Here is a 14,189-nt window from a genome sequence, read left to right on the forward strand (position 1 = left end):
TTGCATGCTGTTCTAAACACATCCCATTATGTTTCCTTATTCTTTTCCGATGTGATTTTATTTTCTTGGAAAGCCTTTCCCTGCCTTCTTAAAGCAGACTAATTTCTATTCATTCTTCCAGGCTAATTCTTAGGCTTACCTCACTTGTCACCTCCTTCAGGCGGCCTGCCCGAATTTAACGCCCCCAGAGCCAAGCTGTGCTTCCTCCCCTGAGTTTTCACAGCACCCTGTGCACTCCTCTTCTCCACCACTTGCTCTGTGGTGATGAGATGCTGCATTGCTGTGTCTATCTCCCTTCCTAGCTTGTAAACTCAAAATGAATGGGTACCTTAGGATCTTTCTATGTACCTGGCACATAGTAGGCACTTGATAAGTTTGTTGAAATTGGAAATGTATGAACACACTGCAATTTCCCTCACATTGAAAAAACAAAAACCCAAACCTCCATTGACGTCACACCCTCCTCCACTGATCACCGCACTGCTCCCCTTTAGAGGCGCATTCCTAGAAAGAGTTATCTGTGCTGGCTTTCTCCACTGCCTCTCCTCCCATTCTCTCCAGCCAGCTTCCTCCCCTGCACCCCTCATGAAGGTTGTCAAAGCCATCTGGTGACTCTCAGACCGCCTACTTCCTGATCTCAGAGGCACTTGACACAGTTGGCCTCTGCCTCCTTCCTGCACCATGTGCTCCACATCCCTGTTCCTTCTCATGTACTTTATGGTTGCCTCTCATCTTCCAGATCCCCAAATGCTGCATCAATTAACATTCAGCCCTGGGTCTGCCTCTCCATCTGCACAAACTTCCTCCGTGATCTTGTCCAGATGCCTGGCTTCAAATGCCATCTGCATCCTGACGGCCCCACAGTGACATCTGTAGCGCGGCCCTGTGCCCGGAGGCACTGACTCCTCAGTAAAACTGTCTGCTTCACAGCTCCACTCAGATATAAATAGGCAGCACAGACGTAATATGTCTGAAAGAGAACTCGCCATTTCCTCCTCCAAACCCTCTGTTCTGGTGTTTCCCATCTCAGTAAATGGCACCCAGTTGCTCTGGCCTAAGGCCGTGGACTATTCCTGTTGCCTTTCTTTTTCTCATCTCTCCCCTTAAATGCATCAGTAAATCCCCTGGGCTCTATTGTGAAAATACATCCAGACTCTCACCTCATCACCTCCACTACCACCCCCAGTATAAGCCACCATCACCTCCCATCTGGATGCAGAAGCCTCCAGACAGGCCTCAGCCTTCACTCTTGCCAGACTCACCTCTCTCCATGCAGCATCCAGAGTGATCATTTTAACACATCAGTTCATTCCAAAGACCCTACATGAAACTTCCAGTGGATTCCCATCATATTTAGAATGAAATCTAAAGTCCTTCCCATAGCCCACCAAGTCTGGCATGATCTATCCCCTGGGTGGCTCTCCAAACTCATATTCTGCCATTTCCCCCTTCTCACTCTGGGGTCCACCCCACTGGCCTTTTGCATTGCTCAAACAAGCCACACACATTCCCACCTTAGATCCCTAAGCTGTCCCCCAGCTTGTGATGCTCATTCTCCAGGAGCTCACTCTTTTTCTTTACTCAGATCCTGCATCATCCCCTCAGCAATGTTGACACTCCCTGAAGCATTCAGAAGGAATTATTCTCCCCACTCATCACTTCCCCAAAAGAAACCTGGAGCCCAAATTCTTGGTGGGAGTTTAAGATGCTATTTGGTGGGGTAGGAAGTACACTTACAGATTCAGAGAATGATAAAAAGCTGCTCAGATGTGCAGAGTGGAGCACAAAGCCATAGGGGTAAGACGTGCATTGCCCTGGAGGGCCCAGGCAGCCTTCCTCAAGTTTTCAAGAAAGGCAAGTTAGAAAAGAGTATGTCATCACATTTAGATATATTTTCCCACACCCTATGCTCTATTCCAGTGGTTCTCAAGAGAGGTTGATTTTGCACCATCACTCTCCACCGCCAGTGGACACTGGCAATGTCAGGAGGTAGTTTGGGTTGTCACAGCTTGGGAGGCTGGTACTCCTGGCGTCTAGTAGGTAGAGGTCAGAGATGCTGTTAAACATCCTATAATACACCAGAAAGCAAACATCAATAGTGCTGAGGCTGAGGAACCAACTCTATTCTTTTGACAACTGCAAAAGACTCCTTAAAGGAACTTAACCCATGCAGGTCCTGGTCCATTACCAGGGAAGCAGTGTCTGGGAAAGATCCAGGGAGTATCAGAGATAGAAAACATGACTGCTACAGACAGAATCTTCTAGAACTCAGCTGACTCAAACCAGCTGGTTGTCAACCTGCAGGTGGTAGGCAATGCATAGGTGAATGCAGTCCCCAGAGTCATGGCTTGGGAAACAGGACATTACAATGGTGTCCTGGGGGCATCCAGGCATGGATGCAGTTATAGGAACCCTCTGGCCTCATTCACTGACCCAACAAAATGTGTGAACCCCTAAAATTTGCCAGTACAGTGTTCGTTTCAATAGACATTTGTGCTCCAGAAGATGCCATAGTGGTTAGAAGAGGCCTTTATAGACTAACAACTGTGTGCAGAGTTTTTAGCAGACCTCAGTGTCCTGCCAGGTGTTCCTGCATCTGCCTCAGCCCCCATCTCCTCACCAAAGGCACAAGAGCCAAGCACATTATCACCAAATGCCCAACCTCTTTATAGTGCCCAGTATACCATGTGATCACCTCTCCAGGCAGGAAGGCCCAGCTTTGGGTCTCCCAAGTCTGAAGCTTATCAGGGAGTATTTTTCATGCTGGGTTGTGATGCATCAAAAGATGCAGAAGCCAAGAATTAAGCAGAAGGAGACGAGTAGCCTGATCTGTTGGGGCAACAGGTCAAGAAGAAGAGACTAAGAAGGTCACCAAAACCAGGAGGCCCCTTGAATCAATCCTTAGCAGCCCAAGTTTAATGCCAGGAAATAAAACTGCCAGAAATGCCCTACAGAGTCTTTTCAGACTTGGCATATTGCCTGGGTGCTGCACTGAGGGTTTCACTCAATTTTTATATCACTTTCATATAAAAGGATTAACTAGAAGCCTTTTAAAGTCTTTTCTTTCACTATCCAAAATGTCCTTCCGGAGTATTATTAGGTCTTTTATTTTCTTGGCTTGGCGAGCGATCCCGCTTCCCCTTCCATAAAATCGTGGCCTGTAAATAAGAGATTCCTCTTGCAGACTTCCCAACTGCATTTTTTTGCCATTACAAAAACTGCTTTCATTTAAATAATCTGTTGAAAAATACACTGAACTCATTACATACTAATTCCTGCTGAAACATGTTCCCCCACAATGGTTCACTGGAGAGACTGAAGAGGGAGAGAAGAAAGGGAGAGGGAGACCTGCTATTTCAGTGCTTTGATGTAAAATATTTGCCACATCTTTCCATACATTGACTCAACCCCTAAACTCTTCTCCGCAGTTTGCTCTTTCTGTCCATCTTCCTGGGTGGAGACCTACTGCAGATATTGGAAATTTGAGCAATTAACCTAGTCAAACAGGGTTCAAATGGTATAAGACATTTCAGACATTTTCTGTGGGTTTGTATAGTTGCGCTCCACTGGGATGAAACCAGATGATAATTTTCAATTTAATTCCATTCAACAAATCTTGATTGAGACCTTACCTGTGCCAGGCACCATGATACATAAATGCTGTTTGTAAGCAGAGCAGAAGTTTGCAGCAGGAAGTTTCAGGCTAGCCACTGTCAGCACAATCCACATTTTCACTCTTCAATTCAGAATGGGTTTTTAGGTCTAGGGTTCTGAGTGTAAGAAACTAGACATGCCAGTCTATGGATAGGAATTCATTAGACTCTCAGGTGGACTGACCACCACTAGTCCTTGTACAGAGGACTTTTAGCATCTTAGCAGCTGTCCTATACAGTAGGTGCCATTATGATTCCCATTTTGCAGTTGAGTTAACTGATATTAAACAGGTGTCCCAAAGTCATACAGGTCAGAAGATCCAAACCAAGGCAGCCTAACATCAGACCTTGTGATATCATCCTCCACAGCACATTGCCTTGCTTGGATTATTGGCAAATGGCCCAAAGACGAGTCAAGTCAACAAACAGGAATGCGTTCAAGAGGAGGGCTGAGTCTTTTTGAGGCCTTTAAGTCACTTGGGAAGATGTGCTGGAAATGTGTGAAACTCCATTACCTTTTGAACTCTCACTAAAATGTGCAAAACCCAGATGGAAATATAAGAAATCCTTGCCAATAATATTAGCTCCCTTCAGATCTCCTGCTGTAAGAGCCCTCCACGTATTTTTTAAAGGTCAGAGTGGCTGTTTCTTCAGCGTAGGTCAAGTTCATCTCCCAGACATCTGGGGAGGTGCTGATGTGCACACACCAAGAGTGACGTCTGCTCATTCCCAAAGTTACTCCACAGTCCCAGGGTACACTGGGTCCGGGCTTCCCCTCAGGATCTATGAGCAGACAGATAAAGATGAAAAACATATATGTTTCCATCAGAGGGGAAAGGGCTGAACCAAGCATAGAGCATTCCTAAAAAGAAATATTTTGCAGTGTATTAAAGGATAATGAAAACCACTATTTGCATGTATCGAGGGTGTCCATACTGTACCGTGGTGGGAACATGATGGCACAGAGGTCCCATCTACATATGTGTGCCCCTGCTCTCACCAACTGGTAATCAGTCACAAATGTCACCTTGGGTGACAGAGTTGATTCACTTTTTAAAAATATTTTATATATCACCTGTATTTTACTTTACATTAAAAAACACCCAATTCTGTCATTTTTCTTTGGCAGGAGGGAAGGGGTTGATGATACCAAAAACAAAAACTTGCAACATACTAAAGCCAAGGATATGAAAATAATTTATATCAGAGTCCAGGAATGTTCCCACAAACCACGGGGATGTGGTTTGGATTGAGGAATGTAACCATGAACTGTCTGTGCTCTTTATCTGAAGGAAAACAGAGCACGCCTTCCACACAAAGAAGACTTAGCCTTCATTGATCCTCAATAGAAAGGATTTTGTTGTTGTTAAATGTGGGTTCTTGGTATTTTGCTATATTGCTCATCTTTCTGTGGTCTCAGGTCTAAATGGATGGAAACACATCTCTAATTGATAAATAAGTAGAAAAATATGCTTTATGTATTTCTTAAAAGTCAGGAATGTGTTTTATGGTGATGGCATGTCAGAATCTCCTGGGAGGTTTCAAATTACACCAAAAACATTGCCAGAGAGAGAGACTCATGCCCCTTCACTGCCCAGGGTAGGCTCCATTCCTGACCCATCCGGGTGTGGCTAGAATGGGGAAAAGGCTGGGACCCACCACCCGCTGCTGGGAGGCTGCATGGGCTGACCCACCTTGCCTTCTCTCCTCAGCCCCGTGTGCATGTGCACCTGCTGGGTACCTGGGGGCTGAGGTCTCTCTTGTGAAGAGGAGTTGAAGGGCACCCATCGTTGGAACTTAGACACACATGGGAAACGGCAGAAAGCAGATTCTGAGCAGGGAACCTGGGGGCCCTTAAGATACAGTAACCCCCACGAGAAGCAGAAGAATGGCCTAGGGAGCCGGGGTGCCCAACACGGCCTGAGGGGTAGAGGTGAACGTGGTAGCTGTTCCCTCCACCCACCAGGCCCTGGTGGCCCTAGGGATTAAAGGACGTGAGCAAGCTTCAAAAGCAGTCCCTGTAAACTCTTAGGGCCCAGGCAACTCCTCCGCGAGGCCCCTCTAAGAAAGCAGGACAACACGGAGGAGCCACTCCCTCCTGGCAAAGTAAAACTGAGCACAGGCCAGGAAAAAGCACAGATGCGGAGCCGCAGCCTGGTCGGGCAGAGGCGGCACCAGCACAGGCAGCGCGTCCTAACGTGCTGAGTTGCAGAGGCTGAGACGGCAGAAGCTGCGTTCAAGCATGGCCTCCAGAATGTCAGCACAGAAAAAGCGGGGAGCAGTGCTACACCCCAGGAGCTGGGTTGGCCTGCAGTATCGTTCGAGACTCCTGAGATCCACGGAGAGAAAGGAGTGAGCAAAGCCCTGCAAGCTCACACACACAGGCTCTCGAATGGGGCCCTGGGGCCGGGTATTTAAGTAACAGACTCACACCCACAGGCAGAGGGAGCAGCTCCGCTACTTTTATAGGGTCTTATTTTAGTTTATCCTCTGAACTCTATTTATGCCAAGTGACTTAGCTCGAAACCTCATCACTTTATTTTGCTTAAATTATTGGGATAGTTTCTTCATACCTAGACACACTATCTTAGGTCCAGAGACTAAGGAAAAGTATTTTCTTTCTGTCTCATACTTCCTCCTCTTTTGTAATCTGTGTTAACAGCAAATGTAATCAACTTCCCCACAAGCAATTGTTTAGTTTAGGGAGATAAATATAGAAGATAAATAAAGGCGGTGCACCATTGCTAGAAGGTGTTTTCTCATTTATGGAATTGCACACACAGCAATTCATCAGCTATTGGGTTTTTTTTCCATCTGCTATTGTTTTAGATTTGAATTGTACAGTTGCTGTATTTTGCTTTATACAAACATGTCCCAGATCATAGTTCGTGGCTCTGGAATGTATTTTACAGTACATATGGGACTGGCTTAGAGCCATCCCGTCTGTGGTTATGTAAAGCCAAACCACGTTATCATAGCTTTGTTGCACAGTTACTTAAAAATAAACTAGGACTTGTTTGTTGCCCATGTCAGTCCTTGAAACCAGTGTAATTCTGACTTTGGAAATTCCACCTTATGGTCTACCCAATTCAAAGCAAATACACAATTCTCTGTTGGCAGTCTGTGCTGCAGTCCCCCGTGCTAGGAAACCCCATTGCCACACCCCCTGGTTGAGAGACATACAACAGTGATCCCACCCCCCTGGTAGAGAGTGATCCTTGCTGCAAAGTGGTCCTTGCTGCAAAGTACTGGAGACTCAGATTTCCTCCCTGGTTGCTCATGATTGATCCCAGTGGGCATCCAACCTGAGTTAGAACAGTAAGATTCATGCTGAAAATTTAAACCTAGGTCAGAGGGAGTCAAGTTGGTGTCTCCTGTGCTTGAACTCTGGGATGTAAACCATAGGAGGTGTTGGCAGTGAGAGAGGAGAAATGAGCTTAGAGAAGCCAAAGGGAGAAACTGGATGAGGGAGGGCAATATCACTCATGTCCCTGGCGTTCCTGAGGCCCAGCTGCATTCCTGATCCTGAATTCCTTGAGACACCGCCATGGCCTTAGAGGGCTTAAGCTGGTTGAAGGTTACCTGAACCAAAATATGTCTAATTAGCACAAGAGATGTTGGTAGCCAACATAAAATACTAACAGCAAAAATAGGTAACACTTAAATAGTGAAGTTTTCCAGAAGAGGAAACTGAGAAGAGGGAGGTTAAATGCTTGCACAAGATCATGCAGCAGGCAGCCTGGCCCCAGAACCCAGAGTAGCAACCTCTCCATTGCTCATGTCTCAAAATAGACACAAAGGAAAAGGCCTGGTTTGGTGTCAGGCAGATGTGGGTCAGTTTCCTTGCTGAACCACTTGCCTGGGGCTAATTACTGACCCTCAGTTTCTTAATCTGCAAAATGGAGATGACCAAAACCATAAAATAGAATTGTTGCAAGGGTCAATGAGATATTATAAATAACGTGCCTTGGCCCAGTAGGCATTTGATAAAAGTTACTTCTAATCTGTTTTCAATTTTTCATTTGTAATTAACTGCAGTGACTAAAACTGATAGAATATTGTGAAGAGTGATAGTACAAGCATCCTTCGGTATTTTTACTGTTAAATATATTGCTGAGATAGATGTGCTTTATTTTGTTAAGGAAGCATTCTTCTATTGCTGGTTTACTACAAAGATTTTTTTTTTCTCCAGAAATTGGTGATGGATATTTTCAAGTAACCTGTCCAGTTTGTAACCAAAAAAAAAAAAAAAAGTCATATGATTTTTGTCTTTTGACCTTATAAGCTCTGATTTTAGTAAGAATTCCTTTTTTTTTTTTTTTTTTCTTTGAGACGGAGGTCTTGGCTCTGCCCGCCCAGGCTGGAGTGCAGTGGTCCCGGCTCTCAGCTCATCCTGCAAGCTCCGCCCTGCGTCCCGGGTTCACTGCCATTCTCCTGTCTCAGGCCTGCCCGAGTAGCTGCGGAATTACAGCGCCGCCTTCGTCGCCCGGCTAATTTTTTGTATTTTTTAGTAGAGACAGGGTCGGGTTTCACCGTATTAGCAGGATTGGTCTCGGATCCTCCTGACCTCCGTGATCCGCCCGCTTCGCGCCTTCCAAAGTGCTCGGGGATTAAGCAGCGCGTGAGCCACCCCGCCGCCCTGGCTAGATTCTTATACTCTGATGTCCCTTAGTTGTTCTAATTAAACATCCTTAAGTCAGTTTTGCATTGTTGCTGGAAATGAACTAGTAGGTTCAATTCTCCTTGTGTTTATTTAGGATTTATGTACAAGTGAATTCTCTCTAGTTTTCTTTCTCGTTTTATCTTTTCCAGGTTCCACTTGTGTTATCCGGTAAGCTCATACATGACCGAATTAAGAACTTTTGTCTACTCCTTTTCTGATTTCTGGAACTGTTGGACATACGCAGAAAGGTTTTCTGTACCTTGAGTCTTTGAAACAAAGTGCTCCTTGTAAACAGTGGCACAAGTATACATATGTAGCACAAACCTGCCACGTTTATGCACAATGTACCTTAGAACTTAAAGTATTAATAAAAAATTCATAAATACCTAATAAATATATCCATTCCCAGTATCAATTTTGGAGATAGTCCTTTCTCCTCAAAGTTTTCTACTTGGCACTATGGTTATCAGTCTATTTAAGTTTTCTACATCTTCCTGAATAAATTTGAATAATTTTTATTTTGCTAGAAAATTTTTAATTCATTGAGATATTCAATTTTTTAGCACTAAGTTGAAAATAGTAATCTCATTTAATGTTATCATTTATTCCATATCTGCATATATTTGCTACCTGCTATGAGTCCCAGCTTTCTTTACTGGACCCTCAGGGGCCACTTCTAAGTGGGGAAGCCACGGGCCCATCACTTCTGTGCTGACCTTTAGTCTTTTCCTGGTTTGGATCATCTCTGTTGTCTCTACCTAGATGGCCACAACCCTACTATCACGTTAGAAGCATGGGTTACAATGCCCTAGAGTCTATTTGGAGTAGGTGAGCCAATCTTCTATTGGGGTAGAAGATAACTGTTTTTATACACAGGATGTGGTTACTGTCTTGGGGACAAGTCAGTTATCGGGGTGGTCAGGAAAGGGCACCCAGGAATGAAGCACTGGTGGGGTACCCAGGCCCAAGGACCCATTGTCCCAGAAGCCCCCTATCCACAGTGCCCCATAGCACTTTCACTGAGGTTTTGTTTGCCTCTGGTCTCTTCAGAGTCAATAACACTAGTCAATTGGAATTTCCATGAAATTCCAATTTCATGGAAAAAGAATCAACTACTTCAAACATACCAATCTGAAGTGTTTTTATAAATATATGTATTCTATGGAATCAGGTACTCTATTCATTCTACCATCTTTATAGCAGCTATAGAGTAGGAAACCCCGTGAGTCTAAAAAGACCCACATAAAAGGCATTGGAGATAGATTAGTTGGAAATTCTGACAGGGAGGATTGGAGAAAATTCACAACTAAATCCCTAATTAGGTGAGAACCTACTTAGAGTGGACACTAGGGAGACTCCAGTTATGAAAGGTGCCAGAGATAGGCAAGGCCCACATGGTGGGGAAAGCATAGGGTGCTAGACCAGGCAGGCAAGAAGCTGGTTTAGGAGCAGGCAACAATGAAATCAAGCCCAGGTAGCCTCAGCATTTTGCTAAGCAGGTTACTTGCAAAATGCTCAGGAAGTCAATGCTCCGACAAGGATTTAAATCAGTAAAGGCACTTACATCTGGAGGTGGCCAGATCTGTATGGCCAGTTCTTCCTAGCAGTGACCTCGTTCTGTCTTTTGTGTGGCTGGCAATTTTAAAGAGTGATGCTCATTCAGCTTATCTCTTACCATGTTGTGATTCTATGTAACTCTTCCCCACTGTCTGCAAGCACAACTGCCATATGGGCTCCATACTCAAACCCTCCACCTGCCAACATGAACCTTAGGTAATTTAGATAAAATGTTTGAATGGGTAAGGACACACATCCAGAAAGCCCTCTGTGTCACTGGATCCAGGTCCTCCTCCAGTTCAGTGTGGGCGTTTTATCTAAGATTCCTGAATTCCCCTTCCCAGTGCTTTCCTCTTCTTGGGTCCTCATTCTCCCAGGTCTGAAAAAAGTTCTGGAAAAAATGACTCAAGTCTGCTACATGGTGGGGAGAGGAGGCTTCCTTTAGTACCTAGCAAGCACACAGGCATTGTTCATGGTAAAGCATAAGGAGGAAGAGAACAGGCGCCTTCCTTGCGTCATCAATGAGAAGATTCCTTAAGCAGCTTGAGATGAATACTCAAAAGAAACACATCAGATAAAAGTGCAAACTAAAATATTTAATAATGTAAATTTCCACTTATCCATTTCTCTGCCTTGTCTGTGTTCCAGGTTCAGGTTTAGCGGTCGCATCCTGGGCCTGGCTCTGATCCATCAGTACCTTCTTGACGCTTTCTTCACGAGGCCCTTCTACAAGGCACTCCTGAGACTGTAAGTGCTTTGCAGACCATGCTTCCACCCCAGCCCTGTCTGCAGGGCAATGACACTGACCTCTCTGGTGCCACTGACCCTTTTGTCCCTGTTTTGCCCTAACCATTCCTGTTAGGGCTATGGTGGCTTCCTGTTCTGAGTGCTTAGATATCATATACATTTTTTAGCCCAATAAAAAGGCATTTAGGGATTTTGTTGTTGTTGTTGTTGTAGGGGAAGATTCTATTATCAAAACGTCATATCATGGAGATGAATCATTTTATACCAAAATTATAATAATATTACAAACATTGCATTAAACTGTTAAGTAGAACTGATCAGTTTATAACATAGTTGTTTTAAAATGATAGTTTTCTCCAATTTTCATGCAGAGTCCATGAGTCAATAATTATTTCATGTTTGTTATTGTAAACAATTTCACATTTTCTTTTGAAAGGAAAATCATTTGAATGAACTAAAATGACTGAATGATCTGATTCATTAGTGTATTCAAAAGTATCAAATTGTTAGGATAAGTCTGGACGTTTTAGCCAGGAATGATATAACCACATTTTGAAGTGAGGTCTGGGTAGCCATTTGTTCAGTAATTCTGTTTGCCTCTCTCACTGAATTCACCCAGGCCCTGTGATTTGAGTGACCTGGAATATTTGGATGAGGAATTCCACCAGAGCTTGCAGTGGATGAAGGACAACAACATCACAGACATCCTAGACCTCACTTTCACCGTTAATGAAGAGGTTTTTGGACAGGTTTGTGTGATATGGAGCTTGGAAAAGGGATTTTGTTTTTTACTATGGAAAATATACATACATGAAATTTGTCATTTTAATCACTTTTAAGTGTAGACTTCAGTGCTTCAGTATATCTACATTGTTGGGCATCCAATCTCCAGAACTTTTTCATCTTGCAAAACAGAAACTCTACTCATTAAACAATAACTTTCCATTTCTCCTACCCACAACTCCTGGCAACTACCATTCTATTTTCTATGAATTTGACTACTCTAGATACTTCATATAAGTGGAATTATACAATATTTGTCTTTTTGTGGCTGATTTATTTCACTTAGCATAATGTCCTCAAGGCTCATCCATGTTGTAGCATGTGTCCGAATTTCCTTCCTTTTTAAGGCTAAATAATATTTCACTACATAGATATATATGTATAAACACATATATATACAAATATACATAGTATTCTTCCTTTATATATTCCTTTTAAAGCGGAAAATATTTCATTATGTGTATGTTTTATATATATATATAAACAAATATATATACATATATGCTGTATTTTGTTTATCCATTCATCCATTTGTCTGTTGATGAACACCTGGGTTTTTTCCACCTTTTGGCTATTGTGAATCATGCTGCTATGAACGTGAGTGTACAAATATCTGTTCAAGTCCCTGCTGTATATATCAATTCTTTTGGATATATACACAGAAATGGGATTGCTAGATCATGCGGTAATGGGATTTCGTTTTTAAATTAGCAAATATGGGATCTCATTCATTCAAACCAATTCCTTGGGAACCACTTCCTTTAATAAATCTGCCCATGTCCTCTTTCTTCTTTTTCTTGTTATGACATGGATCTACTTTATGGAGTTTTTTGAAAATCAGATATGATAATGGATCAGAAAGCATTTTTGTGAAGTACGCCATACATATATCAGATATTTCTGTTATCTGTGCCATTACAGAAATGATTCTTTCTATCACATCCAGATAGCTACTCCTCCAAAATACATATATCTCAACACTAAATAATAAGATAAAGTTTACCATTTGCTTTCTACTAGCATTTATATAACATCAAATCTTCTGATCAAATGGCCTACAGTTTTAACAGAAAATAACCATAGCCTGAGTAGATTTAACAAACACGGTTTGGCGAACCTCATTTTCTAGACCTAAAGCCTGTGACATACCGTAATTCGTAACAGAGTTGTTGTGATGGTTAAGTCAGAATGCTTCAGAGGTGCCTCACATCAATGTGGACAGTGCACTGGGTCGCTGCATGAGAATGAAGGAACACTGCAGGCCACCGAGCACCCACATCCCAGTCAAGAATCTTGGATAGGTCCTGGAAACATCAACATTCTGTTGTATTTCCTCTGTAAAAACATGCCTCTGAAGAATGCTGTTACATACTTGAGGAAAAAAAAATATTTCTTTCTACAACTCTGGAGAGCACATTTAAATATGTTCAAGAATATGCTACTCATGGCTGGGCATGGTGGCTCACGCCTGTAATGCCAGCACTTTGGGAGGCTGAAGTGGGCAGATCACCTGAGGTCAGGAGTTCAAGAACAGCCTGGCCAACACAGTGAAACCCCGACTCTATTAAAAATACAAAAATTAGCTGGGCATGGTGGTGGACACCTGTAATCCCAGCTTCTTGGGAGGCTGAGACAGGAGAATCTTTTGAACCTGGGAGGTGGCAGTTACAGTGAGCCGAGATCACGTCATTGCACTCCAGCCTGGGTGACAAGACCAAAACTCCATCTCAAAATAAATAAATAAATAAAATAAAAGCTACTCATTTAACTTTCCTGCCATGTACTCATTGAACAGGCAAAATACGCTGTTCTCTGTGCATGACTACTTTTAACCCATCTTTCACATACGCCTAATTGTAGAGGGTAAATTTGTAAAATACACACAATTACTTAACAAATTATATTAAGACAACTGGGTAGCCATCTGTAAAAGTTTTAAGTTAGATTCCTAACCTAACTCATTACACTAAATAAATTCCAGCTGGATCAGAAACCTGTCTGTAAAAATTTAAATTTAAAAAAAAGGAAAAAAGAGATAATTTTTATCTTTAATCTTGCACTAAAGAATGCTGATACAGATATGACACAAACTCTCAAAGTCATAAAAGTCATCTTACATAGTCAAATATTATTTTTAAATTTCTGCATGGCAAACTGAAAGCGACATAATGTTTAATATATAACATAAAGACTATCTCTTTCAATATCAGAAGAGATCCCACAGATCAATATGAAATTATCAGTCAACAACCTAATAGAAAAGTCACAAAGAATATAAATAGATAGTTCCCAGAAAAGGAAAGACAAGGAGATAATCTCATTTACAATTTTTTAAAATAAATTAATGCTATAGTGAGATACCATTTTCCCTTATTAGAATGTCAAGAATTAGAACTGTAGCAGTATTTTGGGATGGTGTAGAGAAACAGACCCTCCTGTCCATTGTAGGTGGAAGTTTGATTCACTCTCTATGAAAGGCTCTTTGGTGATATCGGTTCATATTTTAAATCACATGCCTTTGACTCAGCACACATGTCTAGAAATCTGTCCTACTGATACATTAACACCTAATTAAAATTACTAATACATTAGGGTCTTCATCACAGCCTTGTTGATAGTTGAAAAATATCTGTAACAGTCTAAATGTCCATCAGTAGAGCACTGGTTAAATAAATGACACATTTACTAAGTGGAGTAGTGAAATCATGTGGGGTTATTAAAAAGCAAGAGGACACCTCAGCCCCTCAATTCACATATAATCATGAGCAATAAACAGGTACACTAAC

The 14,189-nt window shown here is 42.4% G+C and overlaps 1 protein-coding gene across 6 annotated transcripts in view; it reads left to right on the forward strand.

The window, feature by feature from the left end:
- HECW1 (HECT, C2 and WW domain containing E3 ubiquitin protein ligase 1) overlaps positions 1-14,189 on the forward strand; it is a 172,902-nt gene that overhangs the window by 139,162 nt on the left and 19,551 nt on the right. For all 6 annotated transcript variants that reach the window (XM_017894935.1, XM_017894936.1, XM_017894938.1 and 3 more), the window contains 2 exons: positions 10,522-10,620; positions 11,240-11,369. In XM_017894935.1, the coding sequence (XP_017750424.1) occupies positions 10,522-10,620; positions 11,240-11,369 (229 nt within the window). The remainder of the gene's footprint in view (positions 1-10,521; positions 10,621-11,239; positions 11,370-14,189) is intronic.

Source organism: Rhinopithecus bieti, unplaced genomic scaffold, assembly GCF_001698545.2.
Source record: "Rhinopithecus bieti isolate Rb0 unplaced genomic scaffold, ASM169854v2 scaffold_26424, whole genome shotgun sequence".
NCBI lineage: Eukaryota > Metazoa > Chordata > Mammalia > Primates > Cercopithecidae > Rhinopithecus > Rhinopithecus bieti.